An 18,159-nucleotide genomic window follows, 5' to 3' on the forward strand; every position below is an offset into this window, starting at 1 on the left:
CAGCCAGCTCTGCCAGCAGTTCCAGTCTCTTCACATCACATTCCAGCATTAGGACTTCTGCCTATATGAAGGCACTTAATCACAAATCTTTACAGGCATCTCTACAGCTTAACCTCTTCTCAAAGTCCCACAGTCTCAAAGGTGCTTCATACCAGGTGGGCACAGTTATTGGTTTCTCTGAAATAGTACCTGGGAATTCAAGATTACCCGACCTAGTACTTTTCCCCCCAAAGCAAGTGTCTCTCCGTGATCAGATTCCAGTACATTCTTTGAAGTATTTTAAAATATATATTCTCCAGTTGATTACCTTCTGTACTCATCTCCAAAATACCTAAAGTTTATCTGTAGTGGGCATAACATTTTTACCTTTAAAGAGAGCTCGGCATCCTTTGAGGTAAGGTTAAAGAAGGAATTAGTCCTCATAAGAACCTTTTAATTCCTTGATTGTTGAAGACATGGAATTTTGTCATTCTGTACTATTTTTAAGTCTTAAAAGTATTAGAAGTACAACCATATGATGCATTTTTCAGAATTTTAGTTTGTATAGTATATATGAAAATGATAGTATATAAAGGAGTCAAGTGGTATATAAAACAAATTCATGTGGTATAAATCTTTTTTTCCTTTATACCTTTGTGGTTCAGTTCCATTATGTTTTCTAATATAAAGATCTTTTTTTGTGAATTATAATTTATACTTTGTCAGATATGATTATAGTAATTTGTTTCAGTGCACATTTTCCCTAGCTTTTTTTTTTTTTTTTTTTAAATCTCATTTAGAATTTAGTTTCCTAAACGTTAGCGTTGTCTACTCCCGTCCTGTGAAAGACAGGAAAATGATGGAGGTGAAATCCACCCAGGCTCAGCTGAGAGTGATAGATGTCATAGGTGCTACAAGTTAGCTCCCAAGTACCAGAGTATTAATACATTCTGAAAAAAGGTTCCGACTGAATTTTCTTCTGTGGAGTAAATCAAATAGAAAACATTAAGTTCTCTGCAAAGCTATTTTAGTTTTTACCTTGATACTGCTCCATAATAATAGCATAAAAGTTAACTATACTATTTACTCATTCATGAGCTAAGTATATATTTGATACCATTTACTAAAAATGAATTTAAGATTTTTGCAGGGTAAACAAATAGACTGAAATATGGAAAGTAAAGTTTCCTCTATACGTATAGTGTAATTTTCTTACTGATTCTGTTTGCTGGGTGCTCTTAAATTGTCTGTTACTAACACAAGAAGTGTTATACGTTTAACCTTTCTGCCCTTAATAATAGGGGAAACGCTAGTTAGATGTTTTATTTTAGTGAACGTCTATTTTCCTCAACATGCAGAGCGGTTTACAGAATATGTAGTTTTGTACTTATTATGTCCTTCTTAAAGACATTCCAGGATGTTTTATATTAAAAAGTTGAGCCACTAATGATTCTGAGTTCAGAAATGTTGGAAAAGTGATGTTTCTGACAATGAGGAGGCATAGGAATAATCTCAATGAAAGGTTTTTTTACTAAATCCAATTATTTTAACATAGGCTATGTCTACATGAAGCTTTTTTGACTAGAGCTTTTTCTTGGCATTATATGGACATAGCTTTGATGTAATTTGCAAGAACGCCCATAACCTATTATTCTATGTACATTTTTTTTCATTCTCATCGGATGCATCTAACATGCAGCAGTATTAAGCCAGATTCTACTCCGGTGTGTGAGAGCACTTGCCTTAAGTTCACTTTTTCTCTAGTGTATATATCATTAGCTACTATGAACACAAATTGATCTCAGAGACTTTTTTAGAAGACATTCTTGAACCACATTTTTAAATACTTTCATTTTTATATAAACAAACATAAAATGATGTGGGGTAGGGGTCTTGTGGATGGGCATTACCCCCAGTTGAACCACCCTAACCCTGTCATAACCTGTCATTTTGACCAAACAGTATACCAAATTGGGATTTTATTTTACAAGTCATTGCTGTGCTGGCTTCATATTTATACTTCCATTCTCGTCCCCCTTAAAATCATTCTTGATCATCCTGTGTTCTTTCAACAGCTTCAGAGGATGATTCTGAAGAAGATGGAGAGCATAACAGAACGTTTGATATTGCCTAACTGCACATAAGACAAATGGATGATCTGTGAACAAGTGTTTATTAAAGCTGGCAATTAAGTATGAATTAATTTTGTGGGGAATGCCTATTGAATACATTATCTATAAAATGAATATATATATATATATGCACGTGTATGCATATATATGTATTCATTCTCTAGTGTGGCTGAATTCAAATTCTACTTGCTGGACCTTTTAACATGGCCAGTGACTGATGTTTATAAAGTGGTAATCAAAAGTATTTTTCTTTCAGGTGAGTGGGAAAGTGTTAACCCTTGTTTTAAATATCTAAGCAATGCTGACAACCCTGTTTTTTGTGTTCTGATTATTGTAGTCATATTTATGAAAAGGGTTCGTGTTTTAGTCTCCTGCTAGTGAAAAAAGACAAATATTCTTTCAAAATAAAATGCTAAATGGCACCTAATTATTTTTCTTTTTAAAATGCCTTAAGTTGCAGTCTCATTTTCATAATCATTTGCTTCCGGTGTTTAAAAAAAAAAAGGGAAGTATGTCATGAAAAGTACTATATTAAGTGTCCAAATTTAATTTGAATTCTAAATTCCTTAGCAATAAAATGTAACTTTTAAAAAAGTATATAAATATAAAATGTATAAATGATGGATAAAGTTTTGTATTGATTTGAAAAATGCAGATTATATTTGATAGGCCATGGTATGTAGATATTCCTTTTAGGAATAATACAGCTATAAATTATATCAGAATTGCCAAATGCTATTTGGTAAAAAAGGAAAAATTACTGCAATCTCAAGTTAATGGAATATTTTTAAGTCCCACATTCAAAGTTTAAAACACTGGTTTTCAGTATGTTTTTTAGTGTTGTCACTTCTTTATAGATAAATATGATATAAATAACCTGTTTGAATCTGGGTCGTTTTTAACTGTTCCTTGCTAATTCTGAACATGTATTTGGTGACTTACTATTTTTCACTACCTTTGGAAAACAGGTGAACATTACCTATTCACCATGAATAGATCTACACTGTGATCATGAGTTGTGTATACTTCTGAAACGGTATATTTTCTCTTCAACATCCTTAGGATACACTTAAAAACACCTTCGGGTGGTTTCAAATTAAAGTCTTATGCCATGGCAACACACTTCTTTTTCCGAACCTAAATAGAAACCATGTAATTTCTCAAATATGACTCAACAGTTTGCCCCTAGTTTTGTTGGTCTTAATGTAAAACCTTGGCTCGAAATAAAGTGCATACTGATTGATTTACTTTATAGTTTGAGATGTTTCCTTTTAAATTGGTGCTGAAAGTAGACTTCAAACCTTATAGGCAAGAATTTTATTAAAATTTCAAATTCCATTCTCTAGAAAGATAGAAATGTTTCTAAAATATTTGCTCAACTTTTACCTGTTATCTTTGCATTGCCTTACTGAAATCAAAAACACAAAACTGTAAGGATGTCAGTTTCAGTATCTATTCTATGGGTCCTTAGGGATACTTTGAATTTAAAACATTTATAATTTTAGAACTCAACATGAAAATTGTCTTCTGCTTTAACACACAAAACTTACTTAAAATTTTAAATTAAATGGTAGAAAACATTCCTTTGGTGTACATACAATTTTTAATAGTTTTTTATATTAAATGCTGAATGACAGAGATAGTGGCTTGGGGTTTATAGTATTCTAGTAGTTCCTTAGCACCACTTAGTATTTCAATGTTGTATTAGCTTCCGATATTCCGTAAATGTGAACTAGAGGGAATAAGAAGTCTTTTCATTGGTTATCACTTTAAAACTGAACAACAATAGAGACCATGCACTACTCACTACAAAAAAATGCAAATTCCTAGGAAAGTGTATTTAAAAGTAATGTTATTCTCTCTAGCTATCTGCCAAACATAAGAATGTATACAGTATGACTAGCTAGAACCAGGATGTTAAAGAAAGCATTTATACATTCTGAATGAAAACCAGCATGCATATGTTATTTGTTATGTTAAACGTAAGTATGGATTTGAATGATCCTGTCATGTGTTGACCACCAAATAGACACAAGGGCCTCTTTACAGATGTTCTGATACATAAAATTAAGATTTAGCACTTCATTACCAGGGTCCTTTAAGGACTTGGTTGACAAATTAAATCAAACGTGGAAAATTTTTAAAAGCCATTTTGCAAGAGCTGTCATTAGGTAGAAGTTATCAAAATCAAAAGAAAATTAGTTGTATGGGAGTTGAATGAAAGGGCGGATTATATAGCAACAATGGCCAGTAAAACTTTTGAAAATGGGAATAGTGTATAATTTGCATTGCCCAATATGGTAACTATTAGCTGCATGTGATTTTGAGCACTTGAAATATGGCTAATGCAATTAAGGAACTGAACTTTGTTATATTTAATTTTATTTAAATAGCCATATGTGGCTAGTGGCTAATGTATTAGACATTATAGAGATTTGTGACAATTAGAGACAGTTTTAAGAAAGATATAAGATCATTCTTCTTAAAGGACTGGTAGAATTTGAATAGGAAAAGCAAGAAGGAATTCCAGTCTAATGTTCACTATTAGTTACGACTGTTAATAGCTTATCAATAATAAAAGTGGACATCTAAATCACTACACAAAATCTTAGAAATTTGAAGCCCTTAAGAGCATAATTGTATAATAAAACTGGTGTAACATTTGCTCTTTTAGTACCAGATAGCCATACTGTATAGTCTTCTGTCATCACTTTGTAGTTATTCATGTCTTGTTAAGAGTAGTGCCATTAATTGTGAGGAGAGATTTATTGATTCAGGTGGCCAAGGAAACAACAGATGGCACAGCTGGGACTTTTTGCCTTCGTTTAAGCTTGAGAGATAGTGTACCTCCCTGTAAGAAAAGTATTCTCCATAAGATAATTGATGGGATGTGGGTTAGGCACAGAGAGTTACTTACCAGAGCTTTCCAGTTTCTCAGTAGTGTAGAGATAATTTTATGTGAACTCTATACAATCTTTAGCTTTTCTAATACTGTTTTTAAACTGTAAAGAATGCTAAAGAAAATAACTTGTTGCAGCTTCCATTTTCATTTTTAACTCCTAAAATAATTATTTTCACCTTTGTCTTAAATTATACAATAAATGTACTGAAAACTTTGAGCATCATCACAGTAGTACATAGTGTTTTTCTGCAGTTTTTGCTTGCATACTTTTTATGTCATTGAATGATAAAAGTTATCAGTGCTTGGGGAGCACGAGATACCACATATAGGAATAGGTATTGTGAGAGGAGAAAAATCTTGAAAGGGGCACTGTGATACAAGTATTACCCTATTGCCTACTTGCCTGGCATGGGTGTAATTTTTTTGTTTCAAAAAAATGTATAAAGTTTAATTAAAATTCTAACCATTGGTGGTCAGTGCTAAATACTGTTTGTTGTCCAAAATGGTGTTCCAAAAGTAATCAAATTGTAAAGTGATGTGAATTAACATTACAGGAATTATCTGCTGGAGTAATCAGTAGGAGTGATATTTAAATGTATAGAATCTATTTAAAAGTCAGGTTTATTACTTGTATCATGTTTACTAATAAATTGCTAAATACCTAGTGATTGCTAAAGCTATAGTGGAAGGTAGAATTTTTTTTTTTTTTTTTTTAATTCAACTACAAGGTGGTTCAACTAAGTGGGAGGGAAGATAGAGCAAGTAAGACAGGTAGACTGGGTTTTTATTTTTATCTGCTTTGGCTTTAAGCTTTCCTTCATTGAAGTGAAAGGTAACATTTAGTGACGTGGTTAAAAACCACTAACATATCTAAGATCATCCCTTTTCCAAAACTTTTTATAGTGAACCCAAAGATTATTTTTGATTACATGAGTATAAGGAATGTTACTGAATAAGGAAAATTACCATAAAATTCTAATTTTCATTGTCAAGTTATATATTAAAATCTGGCACAGGAATCACTGTCAATGTATTTGATGTCTTAATCTGAGATTTCCAAAATTTCAGTCAAATTGAAGAGCATGTTCATTTTCTTCTGCAGCTACCAAAACACAGTCGTCATTATAAGGTGATCGGGGTGCAGTTGAAAAAACTGTGGTGAAACCAGAAGCCAAATTTCTTTTGTACAGGAACCAAACGATTGCTCCCAAAACTGTCAAAAATACTATGCTAGCAATCACCAAAGCTGATATTAAAATGTGGTTATCTGAAAAGGAAAAGACAAAAGAAAATATGGGTAATCAGGATACACAAGTTGCTAGTATGGCATTTTGGGAGATACAAATACAGTTTCCTCATGTAAATATTTACCTATTTTTAAAATTTCTCACACTGATGAGAAAAACATTATACATTTATTACTGTCAAGATTTATATTTCTGAGCTTGGACTATTGCCATACTTTAAAATTTCAAGTAAATTTTGCAATTATCCACTCCTAAAATCCTAAAAAAATTTTTTTTTGTCTTTTAAGTTTATTCAAATAACTATATGTGTATTCCTGAAATAGTATGTACAACTTTACAGCTATTGGCTATTCAAAACCCTTGTAATCTTTCTGTAAGAATACAATAAATCAAGCAGAAGTACTCGGTTTAGGAGTTAGTAGGACAGTGCTTTGAGGAAAGTATTTGTATTTAGTAATAAAAGTATTAATATATGAAAAAAGAATCCCAGAATTATTTTCTCTGTACAGGTGTAGTTTTTTGCATTGTTATTTTTTGAATATACTCATAATGTTCCTTTCTGCTAGTACTTGTTTAAAGTGAGAGTTGGAAAATTTAAAGCTTAGCAAAAAATACCTGGCCAAAAGTTATTTATTAAGGTGAGGGAAAGCTATTGGTATTTTTAAAATATTGACAGTCTTTTTTTATAGAAGTTGGGAGACGTGGGAAATAGCCACAGCTCAATTCTCTTAAAATAGATAAAAATTTTGTACTGATCACAATTTATTAAGGTGTGTGGGTGTGTTATGAGCTATTTATGTGAAACAATGTTAAGCCAAGAATTCTGGAAACTGAGTTCAAATGGGATTCTTTCAGTTAATTGTGTTAAACTTAACAGCCCATTTGTAGCATAGCACTCTACCAATGTGAACAAACTGATTTTAACGAACACACTATCAATGAATGTACAATATATTCAAAATCAGTAGTATCTAAATAGGGATGATCATAGCTCAATAAAGAAAAATTTAGTCTAAGGAGCACAGTAATTGAGACAATGGTTCACAGACACAATTATACACCTTAATTAGGACACCTAGTATCCTAAGAACTGAACAGCATCCAGCCTTGGTGAGGCAGAGTCAGTATATGTGCTTCTTATATTTTTTACATTCTGCAAGTGACCTGTGGCCAAGCTGTCTCCAAGGCCTGCTGCATACTAGTGAAATGTGGAAGAATGGCAGTCTTGAGGCAACTAATGAATGGTGTATTAAAACTATGTAAGGTTTTTCTATCGAATAAAGGATAGTTCTACATTAGAAAATCTATTATCACAGGAAAAATCCCTTACCCACTTTACTGAGGAAATAATTGCTATTATCTAATACTAATTTAAACTAAAAAGAGCAAAAATAGCTTTTAGCTTGAAAAAGGAAATCTTCCTTAGCCTAGTAAAAGGAGGTTGACGAATCCTGTAACAAACATATATTAAAACGTAAACTTTCACTCCCCTCTTTTCTCAAGCCCATACAATTCATCTTCTCCACCTCAGCTCACCAGTGATCTCTGGTATGACTAAATGCAGAGGGTACATCATTTCATTCTGGTACTGCTGCAGCTGGAGTATTAGCCACTTAGCCTTGAGACATTCTCATTTGGTTTCCCTGACATTGCTGTTGCTATCTCCTTTCCCTTTTTTTTCAAACTGCTCCCTCCTAATCATCTTTCTGGACTTAAAACTGCTTGGTTGAGCTAAATCATTTTAGCCTTTTACGAAAATATGAGTGTGTAGCCGATTCGTCTCCTCACTGTACTCTCAAGTCCGTTCTACCTCGAATTCCTTAGTTGATAACACCAGTAGCCACTGCCGAGCCATGCAATCTAGAGTTATCCTAGACTTTACATTCACTAATCATTGAAAACTACACATTATGTCCTTTTTCCCAGTCAGACCATTCTTATTCCTGCCTCCTTCACACCCTAGTTCTAACACTGATCGTCTGAGGCTCAAAGTTTTAAAAATGATAGAAAACTTTGTTAGACTCATTACAGGACAATGTGAGTGCTTACTGTGTACATATAACCCTCCGATTTTTAACCTTTTTATATATGAAGAAACTGAGGCACAGTATTTAAATGACTTGCCCAAGTCCTTTAGTAAGTGGCAGAGAGAAAAAAAAAATCCAAACATTCACCTAGGTTTATTCTGATCCATCCTCTTGGATAACCTTTCCTCCTTCCTGCCTAATACTAATATCTACTTGTCTTTTGAGATTTGCCCCAGGATCATCTGCAGTAAACCTTTGTTGAATCCAGCATGGGCTAACTTCCTCTTTCCTGTGTGCTTACCACACCATGTGTATCTGAGTGCAGCTACGTTCGCTCCTACGGGGGTCTTCTAGCCCACACCTGTATGCAAGGGAACTCCGTTACCAAGTGCCATTCAACTCTCACCTGGTTGCTTCAACTCTGGTACTGTTTGTTACTCCATGAAGTCAGACTAAACCTAATCACCTTATGACAGGCTGTCACACATGCTTCATTTCCCTTAGATCTTCATTCTGCTCAAATACGGCCTTCCTTGGCCACCCTACAAGAAACAAGTCCCCCCTCCATTTCTCCCTGTACACTCATCCTTTTTTTCCTACAGTGCAGTCACCGTCTGACATACCACATATTTGCATATATTTAACCTTCCCACTACGATGTAAGCTTGAAAGCAGAGGCGTTTTCTATTCACTGCTCTGTCTTCAATGTCTAATAGAAGAAAGCTTGAAGTACAGTAGTAGTTACACATATTTATGAGATACATTTTTTAGTGAATTCAAAGATAGCTGGCATCTAAAGACAAAACGTTGCCAGATCTTTGAACTATTCGTGACGTTTTCAGACCCACCATAGACCTACCTGATTTTCCTACACAGGTTTGCATATATCTTTTTTCCGTAAGTATACAAGTACATAGCATAAAATTTATGGTTCTACAAGGTATGCAATGAAAAATACTATGCTCCTCTTGCCCCACTAATTTCTATTCCTCAAAAATCATCCCTGTTTGCTTTCATGCTTCTAAGTAACATGCTTACACTGCTTTTCCTGATTTTAAAAAAATAATCATGGTAAAGTACTCATAACAAAATTTACTGTCTTAAATAACAATTTTTAAGTATACAGTTAAGTAGCATTAAGTACATTCACATTGTGCTATGTTACCACCATTCATCCATAGAACTCTTACAAACCTAAAACTACATATTAATAACTCCCCATTCCCCCAACCTCAGGCCCTGGCAACCACCATTCTACTTTCTGTCTCTGAGGCTGACTACCCCAGGTACCTCATATAATTGGAATCATACAGTATTTGTCCTTTTGTGAGTGGCTCATTTTGTGACTGACTTAGCTTAATGTCCTCCAGGTTCATGCGTGTTGTAGCATGTGTCAGAATTGCCTTTTTAAGGCTGAACAATGTTCCATGATAGTATATATACCATATTTTGCTTATCCATTCATCTATTGATAAAAATTTGGGTTGGTTCTACCTTTTGGCTATTACAAATACTGCTGCTGTGAACGTGGGTGTACAGATATCTCTTTGATCCCTCATTTCACTAGGAGTGGAATTGCTGGACCATATGGTAATTCTATTTTTAATTTTTTGAGGAGCTACCGTATTGTTTTCCATAATGTACCATTTTACATTCCCACCAATAGAGCACAAGGTTTCCAATTTTTCCACATCCTTTTCAAAAATTGTTCTCTTGTTTTCTAGATAGCCAACCTAATGAGTGTGAGGTTGTGCTGTGTTTGATTTTTTTTAATGTTATATTTCCTCTTACAGAAGAGGGAAAATTAGATATTCATGAACTCTCATTAAACACTCCTTTTCTCCTTTTCCATCATAGTTATATTATGGCACGACCCAAACAGAGAGAAAATGTTAATGATACACATGGTGACAAAGGAGTTGTATCCAGAATTTTTAAAAACAAACTTTCAATCAAGAAAGTGAACCAAATAAAAAGGGCAAAAGACTTGAACAGAAGAAGATATCCAAAAGAAGATATCCAAATGGCTGATAAACATAAAGGTTCTCATTATTCATCAGGGAAATGAAAAAAATTACAATAAGATCACTACACACCCATCTGAATGGCAAAATTAAACAGATTGACAATACCACCCTACATACCATGGGATGGATGTAGAAGGAGCAAATGGAACTTGAAAACATTAGCAGTAGGAACAACTTTGAGAAAGTATTTGATGGTTTCTAATAGTTAAAAATTAGCCATCCTATGACCCTGCAGTTCTCTTTGGAATATACTCAAGGAAAATGAGAACATTGGTCCAAAGAAACATGAGACTGTTCATAGGCAGCTCTGTCATATTAGTGCCAAACTAGAAATGATCCAAATAAATGAGAATGGATAAACTGGTATACTTATAAAACACTATGCAATAGAAAAAGTACAATGTATATGCACAACGTGGGTAAAAAAAAAAAAATCCCTGAGTGAAAGAAACTACATTAGAGTTACATTTATGTGAAGTTCAAGAAAAGCAACACTCAACATATGGTGACAGCATAAATGGTGGTTACCTGTGAGGTGAGTGGGGGTAGGGTAGACATTTTTTGGGATAGGGCACGAGGGAACTTTTTGGAATGATGGAACTGTTCTATATCTTGATTTGAGTGGTAGTTACACAGGTATATATATATATAAGCAACCATCAAGTTGTACATTTAACACATGCATTTTACCCTTTGTTATTTATACCTCAAAATATGGAGATTAAAAGCTGTACTATCCAATTGGCAAAAATCCAAAGTTTTATAACAGGCACTCGTATGTTGCTTCTGGGAATACTAAATGATGGTACAAGTCATCTGAAACTCAGTATCGATCGGAGTTACATATTCACTTTCAATTTAGCAATTGCATTTCAGGTCATTCAGATAAACATGTATTTGTGCAAGGTGATTGATTCATTGCAGCATTGTTTATAATAGCAGATGTTTGGAAACAGGCCAATAGTAGTCAGGCGTTGGTTAAATAACCACGTATATCCATTGAATGGCAGAGTGCATAATTCTAAAAAAGAAGGAAGATCTATAGGTAATGATATGGAGAGAGATCTAAATCATATTAGTGACTAAAAGGGGCAAAATAAGTCATCTATCTCACTTTGCTCATTGGCAAAGTTGAAGAAGAAACGTAAATGGTGCCCAGTAAAGTAAAGGTAGAGTGGGGCAGAATGGGAGACAGGCTTTTCAGTGTTTGCCTGGTACAGTTTTGCTTTTTGAACCATGTAAATATATTACCTTTAACTTTTAAAAAAACGCATTTAGTAAGCCCTTAAGACAGATGCTTCACGAATTGCAATTACAACTATAAAGTGAAATTCTTTTCAACAAAATATACAGTCATTTCCCACAAAAACAGACAATGGAGTTCAGTGACAAAATATCATTTGGTGTTTTAAAAAAAGTGTTCATTTTGTATGTAACTTGCAGTTAATCATACTTAAAATGTCAAGTCTTATTACTAAGCTGAGAGACTTTTCTACATTCTACAAAAGTTGCTCTACATTAAAATTATTTTTTAAAAGGGTCTTAAGTAGTATTTTAACATGCCAGAATCTTAATATAGTTTGACTAGTGGGAAAATTTTTAATACAAGACCATTACTTACCTGATAAATACTTCTTTCTATGTGGGACTATAATACAAAAGAAAATCAAAATTAATATTTAAGTATGCTTTGTTCTAAGACTACTTTTAAACACTTTCACAGTAAAAAATGAATCCTTTAATAGCTTAATATTTAATAGCTTAATATCCTTATTTCTATTGCTTGATCAATTGTCTATGTTACCTGTTTTAAACTTAGTTTTTAAAAAATGATATAGAGGTCTAACAAAATGCATTAGCTTGGCTGGATGGAAAAAGAATAAGGGAACTCAAGAAACAGACAATGATGAGGTAAAGGAAATAAGATTTTAGTTGGAGAGTGTAAAAAGCATAGTAATAGAAGTATACAACTGTGACTACCTCATTAGTAAGGATTTGCTCCCTATTTCTGATGTTTCAAAGTTACAGTTTAATGAAAAATTTGTGTTTTTATAATGGTGCCCTGAGGCACAATACATAAAAAGAACCAATTTTTTTAAAACCCCATGAATATTAGAATTTCCATGCTACTACCATGAAACTGACAGATTGAATATAATCACCATAAAACTAGTCAAGAACTTGTCTGAAGCAAGTAAAAAAATGTATCTAATTCCAGATGTAAAGAAAGGAAATAAATCAGAGGCAGATGTACTGTTTTGGTTTACAGCGCTGAAATAGAAGGAGGCAATACTAAGGATGCAAAGTGAGGAAATGGCTGTGACATGTTTTAAGTATCCCAAATCGTATTTTGAAATTTTAAGTGTCTTTAATGAGAAAATTCTTTCTAAAACTTAGAACAAACTTTATCTAATGTTTAATAATAACATCAGAATGTTGTGGGACAGGATAATTTTGTTCACTGGAAAGCATTCTGATGGATCAAAAAACTTATATTTTAATCCAGAATAAATTATAAACTACAATACAATTTTTCTTTGCTTACACAGGAGATATTAGTTTTTGTACAGAATCATCTTTGTAAACTAACAGAATTCTGCAATCTTTAGAATTCTGGAATCAGACATTATTCTTCACCCCTCCCACTGTTCAATCCAATCACATGCCAAGAGGTTATGATAATTTGAACAACAAGAAATTTTGACCTCTCGCAAGCTCTCAGAATAAGCAAACAGAATAAAAGTATGCATGGTTCACCTGATCCAGCCCTACCTCTGAAATGTAAAAGAATTACATGCTTGACTTCCAAGAGACTTGGGAACAAACCATCCTAATACATTCTGAAGTCTTCCTCCCTGTATTGAGGCACACTTATCTCAAAGAAAGTTAGTTTAAAACCAGCCCTACTTTCCCACCCCTCTTAGAATGGAAAAAGGTCTCCAATTATACTTACTAGCCGCTTTACAAAGGGTTCCTTGCACAGAGGGAACTTCACAATTTCCTTTTTTCCATTCGCCAGTCGTGGTGTGCAGAAAGGCACAGGTGTCAACTAGCTCTTCCTCACCATCTTGGTCTGCCCACTTATCAAATGTCATATTTGACTTATCAAACCACTTGAAACTCTCATCTGTCAGTTAAGAATATTTTCAGCATTATCACAGTATAAAGGAAAGCCAAAGAAAAGGGTCTAGGATTAAAGGTGGGAAATTACTACTGAAGTATGTCTGGTCTAAACTTTTGGTTGTAGGATTTAAATTAGGAATATATCCTGTGTACAGGTAAATCAGGTATCGGTTCAAGAAGGTTCTGAAGATGTCATTTGTAAAGAAAAAATACAACATTTTAAGGGAAGTAGCCAAAAAAGAGTTAAATTATTAACAGTGACCTTAGTCATTTCACTTCGAAAATAATTATACATGTACTTTCTATTTTTCATAGTGACAATAAGTACATGTACACTACATAACCTTGATAGCTCAGTCTACCTGTATCCTATCAATCATTGACACTAATACTGATTTTTCCAACCCTGCCATATGACAAAAATACTGAGCCAAGAACCACATTTTAATCCAGACAAAAGAATCAACTTTGACTTGTACATGTGAAGTACATTGAGTTGCTCTGGGAAAAATTATGGTGTAAGTCATGAGTGCATATTGAAAATACAGTCTGTGGAGACCAGAGGAAACATGAACTAGAGAATTGAAGAATCTTAAAAAGTCATCAATTTTACTAATGTTAAGGAAGTAAAAGTGATATCCCTCAAGGTTAAGTATCACTTACCATCTGTGTCAAAAAACATGCCTAGTAGGATATCATCTGGACCTTTCCATTGCTTTTTCAAAGTATCCAGTATAAAAGCATTTTCTTCTTCATTATGTATGCTTATCATGTCTGCTCCTGAAATTATTTTAGGAAGAAAAAAAGTCAGCATGTTCCCAGAACCCGTGAAAATCACGTGAAGTATTAAAATACATTATTATAATACACATTACACTTTTACAGTTTTAAAAATTTCAACTTGAGAATATGCACATTTCTGAAGAGTATATAATCATGAGAAAAGTAAAATGTGATACATTGAACAGAATCAATGTATAATCTATTTCATTCGCCTATAGTTGATAATCTCATAAACAATAGGGAGACGAAATACCATGGGGAGGCTTGAGCAGTCAAACACATTTATGCATCTCTCAACTTTTATTTTTCCCACTACAAGCTTCCTCTAGCAATCACGCCCCTCCTGTCCTCATTTCACAAATGTAGGGAGGAGTAGCTATGACCATACCCAGGAGAGCTGCAAAGGATGAGGGCAACTTGCCAGAACAGTCCCAAAACCTAGTGAAGTTTTAAGTAACAAGTAGTTTCAACCGGCCTTCATGTTCCAGCTGCCCGAAGCCTATGCCTTCCCATGTTTTCCTCCCTGGTCATCCTTAGAACTGAGTCCTGGTTAAGGAAACTGACTGATACAGGAGGTCCTCGTTCTCACTGGATAGTTGATTTTTCCTGGGAGTCACCTGGTTCAAGAGTAAGGAGCAGCAGCCACTTACATTTTATCTCACTTTTTTTTTTTCATCCTTAAAATCTATAAGCTACATAGCACCCTATAAATATTAGCAGTAACTTGACTTTTCCAAGAGGTATTTAACCTTGTTCCTGAACCCAAAGATTCTCTTAGAAATTAAAAACTTCCACTGTCAATTTTAATTGGACAATACCTATGAGAATGCTAGTGGAGTCTGTTTCTCTCATGATATTGTATGTTTTTGCAAGGTAAAACAATGTGACATCAAAGCTTATACTCAGCAACCAGAAATCTGGTGGGGAGGGGACTAAACCCTGGGGGAGACAAGTAACAGGTAACATCCTTTCAGCTGTACTCAGCTAAATAAGGAATATAACAGAATGTTCTTCAGAAACGTGACTTTCCAGCCTCAGAAATTGCAAAAGTAGTAACTTTCCTATTATTTTCCAAGAAGTTGTTCATCCTACACATATTTTAAAGTTATCTTGGAGACTTTGTTTACAATGAATTAAAATACAGGGAGAGATGAAGAAGTCTTGCCTACTACTGAATTACATTCTTCCCAAATCATCCTGACAAAGTCTCCGGAAAACTTCAGAACACAGGCATAGAATGGAGAAAATGCAGGTTGGGTTCCAAACCACTGCAATAAAATGAGTACCGTGTTTCCCCGAAAATAAGAGCTAGCCGGACAATCAGCTCTAATGCGTCTTTTGGAGCAAAAATTAATATAAGACCTGGTCTTATTTTACTATAATATATATTATATGTAACATAATATATATATATAAATTTTTGCATATATAAATTTTTGCTCCAAAAGATGCTTTAGAGCTGATTGTCCGGCTAGGTCTTATTTTCGGGGAAACATGGTACGGCAACAAAGCGAGAATTACCATAAAGCAAGTTGTAATCGTTTTGCTGGTGGAGGGTCTTTCCTTCAATTTGGGAAAAAATGCAACATCTGTGAAGTGCAATAAACGAGGTATGCCTGCATTGTCTTAGATCAGGTTCTCCAACCTGAGCGTGCATCAGAATCACGTGGGCTGTGCACTCAGTTTCTGATGCAGGAGTGAGATGGGGGCCTGAGAGTGTGCATTCCTAACAAGTTCCCAGGAAATGCTGATGCTGCTGCTGATAGAGACCACACTCAGAATGACAGGAGGCTTAAATAATAAGCTGTAGTTGACATCACTCTAAAATGGGTAAATTTTTTTGTAATAAGTTAACAGTTAAGTGGGGAAGAGAAAGAGCTCCTATTATGTCCTGATATGGTAAGAAAAATCAGTATTAGGTTATTACCTTTACATCTTTTAAAAGAGCCTTGACCAAGAAACTTACAGAGAGAAAAACTATAGGGACAAAAATGTCCCAAAAAACATACCATATTGTTAAAAAAGAAAATCACAAACTAGGCAGACTAAAGCTCTATTATAAATAAAAAGGCATACACCCTAACAGAAGAAGAAAACTGTTCTTATACTGTGAAAAGGGCAATTCACCCTCACCAAAGGAAATGTAGTGAAAAATATAATATCACTGGTAGAGAAATGAAAATTAAAATAAGCAGACTTCAAACAGTGTTGACCTTGGGTGTAGAAAAATAGGTACTCATAAGTGGTCAGTTGGAGTAAAAATTAGTACAACAAATTGGAGACAATTGGCAAGATGTATCAAACGCCCTTAAAAACATACATATTCTTTGACCCAACAATTATGCTAAGGCAATCTTTGGCTCTGCTCAAAACAGGCACACTCGCTAATGTTCATCACATTGCTTATGACACTGAAAGACGAAATAATAACCAATATTAGAGGATCAATTAAATCAATTATGGCATGTCTATGTAGTGGAATAATGTATAGTTATTAGGAAATATCTATTCTATATTTACAAACATAGGTAGACATTTTTAAGGGAAAATGCAGATTACAGAATAGTTTGCCTAATATCCATATATATGTGTATGTGTGTATGTGTGTGTATATATATATATAATTTTTTTTAAAAGCAAATATTGAAATATATTTGCCTAGGGGGTAGGGGAAAGTCTAGAAGGATACTTACCAAAATGTTAATTCATTATATTTCCTTAGGGTGGTACAATTTAGGGTAATTTTGTTTTATTTTTAAAATATGTGAATATGTGTTTTTCTAAGTTTCCTACAGTGATCATGCATTAATTGCATAATTAAGAAAGAACTTTTAAAAGAAAAAAGACTGACCTTTAAAATATGTAATAATGCTTTAAATAATCCAAAATCAGGATTCAGCAAGATTCTCTGAGTCATATCTCCATTTTTAAAAACTGATGGTTCCAGCTGCTATCACCTCTTGTCTGTTAAATGTCATATAGACTTTTAATCTCTTTAACCCTAGTACTTACTTGTACTTACTTGTGAAATGTGACCAAAATGCCACACTAGAAAAATCCTCAAGGGAAATATTTAACTAAGTTATAGTTTAGGCTTAAGTGTTCAGATATGAGTTTTTCATCATTTTTTCTGACCTTGTAGCAGCAAGTGGAACTTAAATGATTCTTAACATTGTAATCTAAGTAAATACTGTATAAACTTAAATTACTATGTCAGGCAAATAAGACACACTTTCATTTTCTTTAACAAATGACAGCATAAGTCCCTGAAGAATATACATGCACAAGCAAATTTCTTTTTACAATGTATTAGCAATGACAATGTATTACCTACTGAGATGTAATTTGAGCCTTTAATTCTTTTTATGGCTAGTGACATAGCTCATAGATCACAAGCAGGAAAGACTGAAAATATTTTTTCTATTATAATGATAATATATAAATTAAAAGTAAATGTTGCAAAATAAAGAAAAATTTTAGCCTCTCACAGTTATTTTCCTAAATGAATAATAGTATCAAGAAAAAGGAAAGGTAACATCAAGTAAATTAGCTCAAAGTACTGGAAATCTTTCTAAATAAAGCTGTCTGCAACACACAAGTCACTTATTTTCTACACATACCCCTAATGATAGGTTTCAGATACAATTTTGTATAGCTGTGAAAATTTTATAACTCTAAATATAAATATTCTAGTATTCCTTATGCTTTTTCTCTGCATATATAGCAAACACAATTAATTTCTACCTATTGTTTTAAACCAAAACACTAGCCTAGCCAAAAATAAGTAACAGTATTATAAACTAATTTTAGCTAATTTCTGAATCATCAATGAAATGGGTATTTCCAGCATGGAAGCAAATGAAGAGGATTATCAATGGTGAAGTTATCATAAATATATGAGAAATTTTTTAAAACCAGTAAGACAATCCGAATTTATAC

General features: G+C 33.6%; 2 protein-coding genes across 9 annotated transcripts in view; one reads left to right on the top strand and one right to left on the bottom strand.

Annotated features, from left to right (window-relative positions):
- MARCHF7 (membrane associated ring-CH-type finger 7) overlaps positions 1 to 3,358 on the top strand; it is a 54,052-nt gene extending 50,694 nt beyond the window's left edge. For all 7 annotated transcript variants that reach the window (XR_002137005.3, XR_012497707.2, XM_019727257.3 and 4 more), the window contains one exon: positions 2,055 to 3,358. Coding sequence is in view for 5 of the 7 variants with exons in the window: in XM_019727257.3 (XP_019582816.3) it covers positions 2,055 to 2,123 (69 nt within the window). In the remaining 2 variants the exon portion in view is untranslated. The remainder of the gene's footprint in view (positions 1 to 2,054) is intronic.
- Positions 3,359 to 5,780: 2,422 nt separating this feature from the next.
- LOC109445155 (CD302 antigen) overlaps positions 5,781 to 18,159 on the bottom strand; it is a 108,359-nt gene continuing 95,980 nt past the window's right edge. For both annotated transcript variants that reach the window (XM_019727252.3, XM_088794247.1), the window contains 4 exons: positions 14,101 to 14,217; positions 13,268 to 13,441; positions 11,936 to 11,962; positions 5,781 to 6,280 (listed from right to left, as the gene is read on the bottom strand). In XM_019727252.3, coding sequence (XP_019582811.3) covers positions 6,078 to 6,280; positions 11,936 to 11,962; positions 13,268 to 13,441; positions 14,101 to 14,217 — 521 coding nt within the window. In that variant the 3' untranslated portion in view covers positions 5,781 to 6,077. The remainder of the gene's footprint in view (positions 6,281 to 11,935; positions 11,963 to 13,267; positions 13,442 to 14,100; positions 14,218 to 18,159) is intronic.

Source organism: Rhinolophus sinicus, chromosome 17 (genome assembly GCF_057876585.1).
Source record: "Rhinolophus sinicus isolate RSI-liver-muscle chromosome 17, RSI-T2T, whole genome shotgun sequence".
NCBI lineage: Eukaryota > Metazoa > Chordata > Mammalia > Chiroptera > Rhinolophidae > Rhinolophus > Rhinolophus sinicus.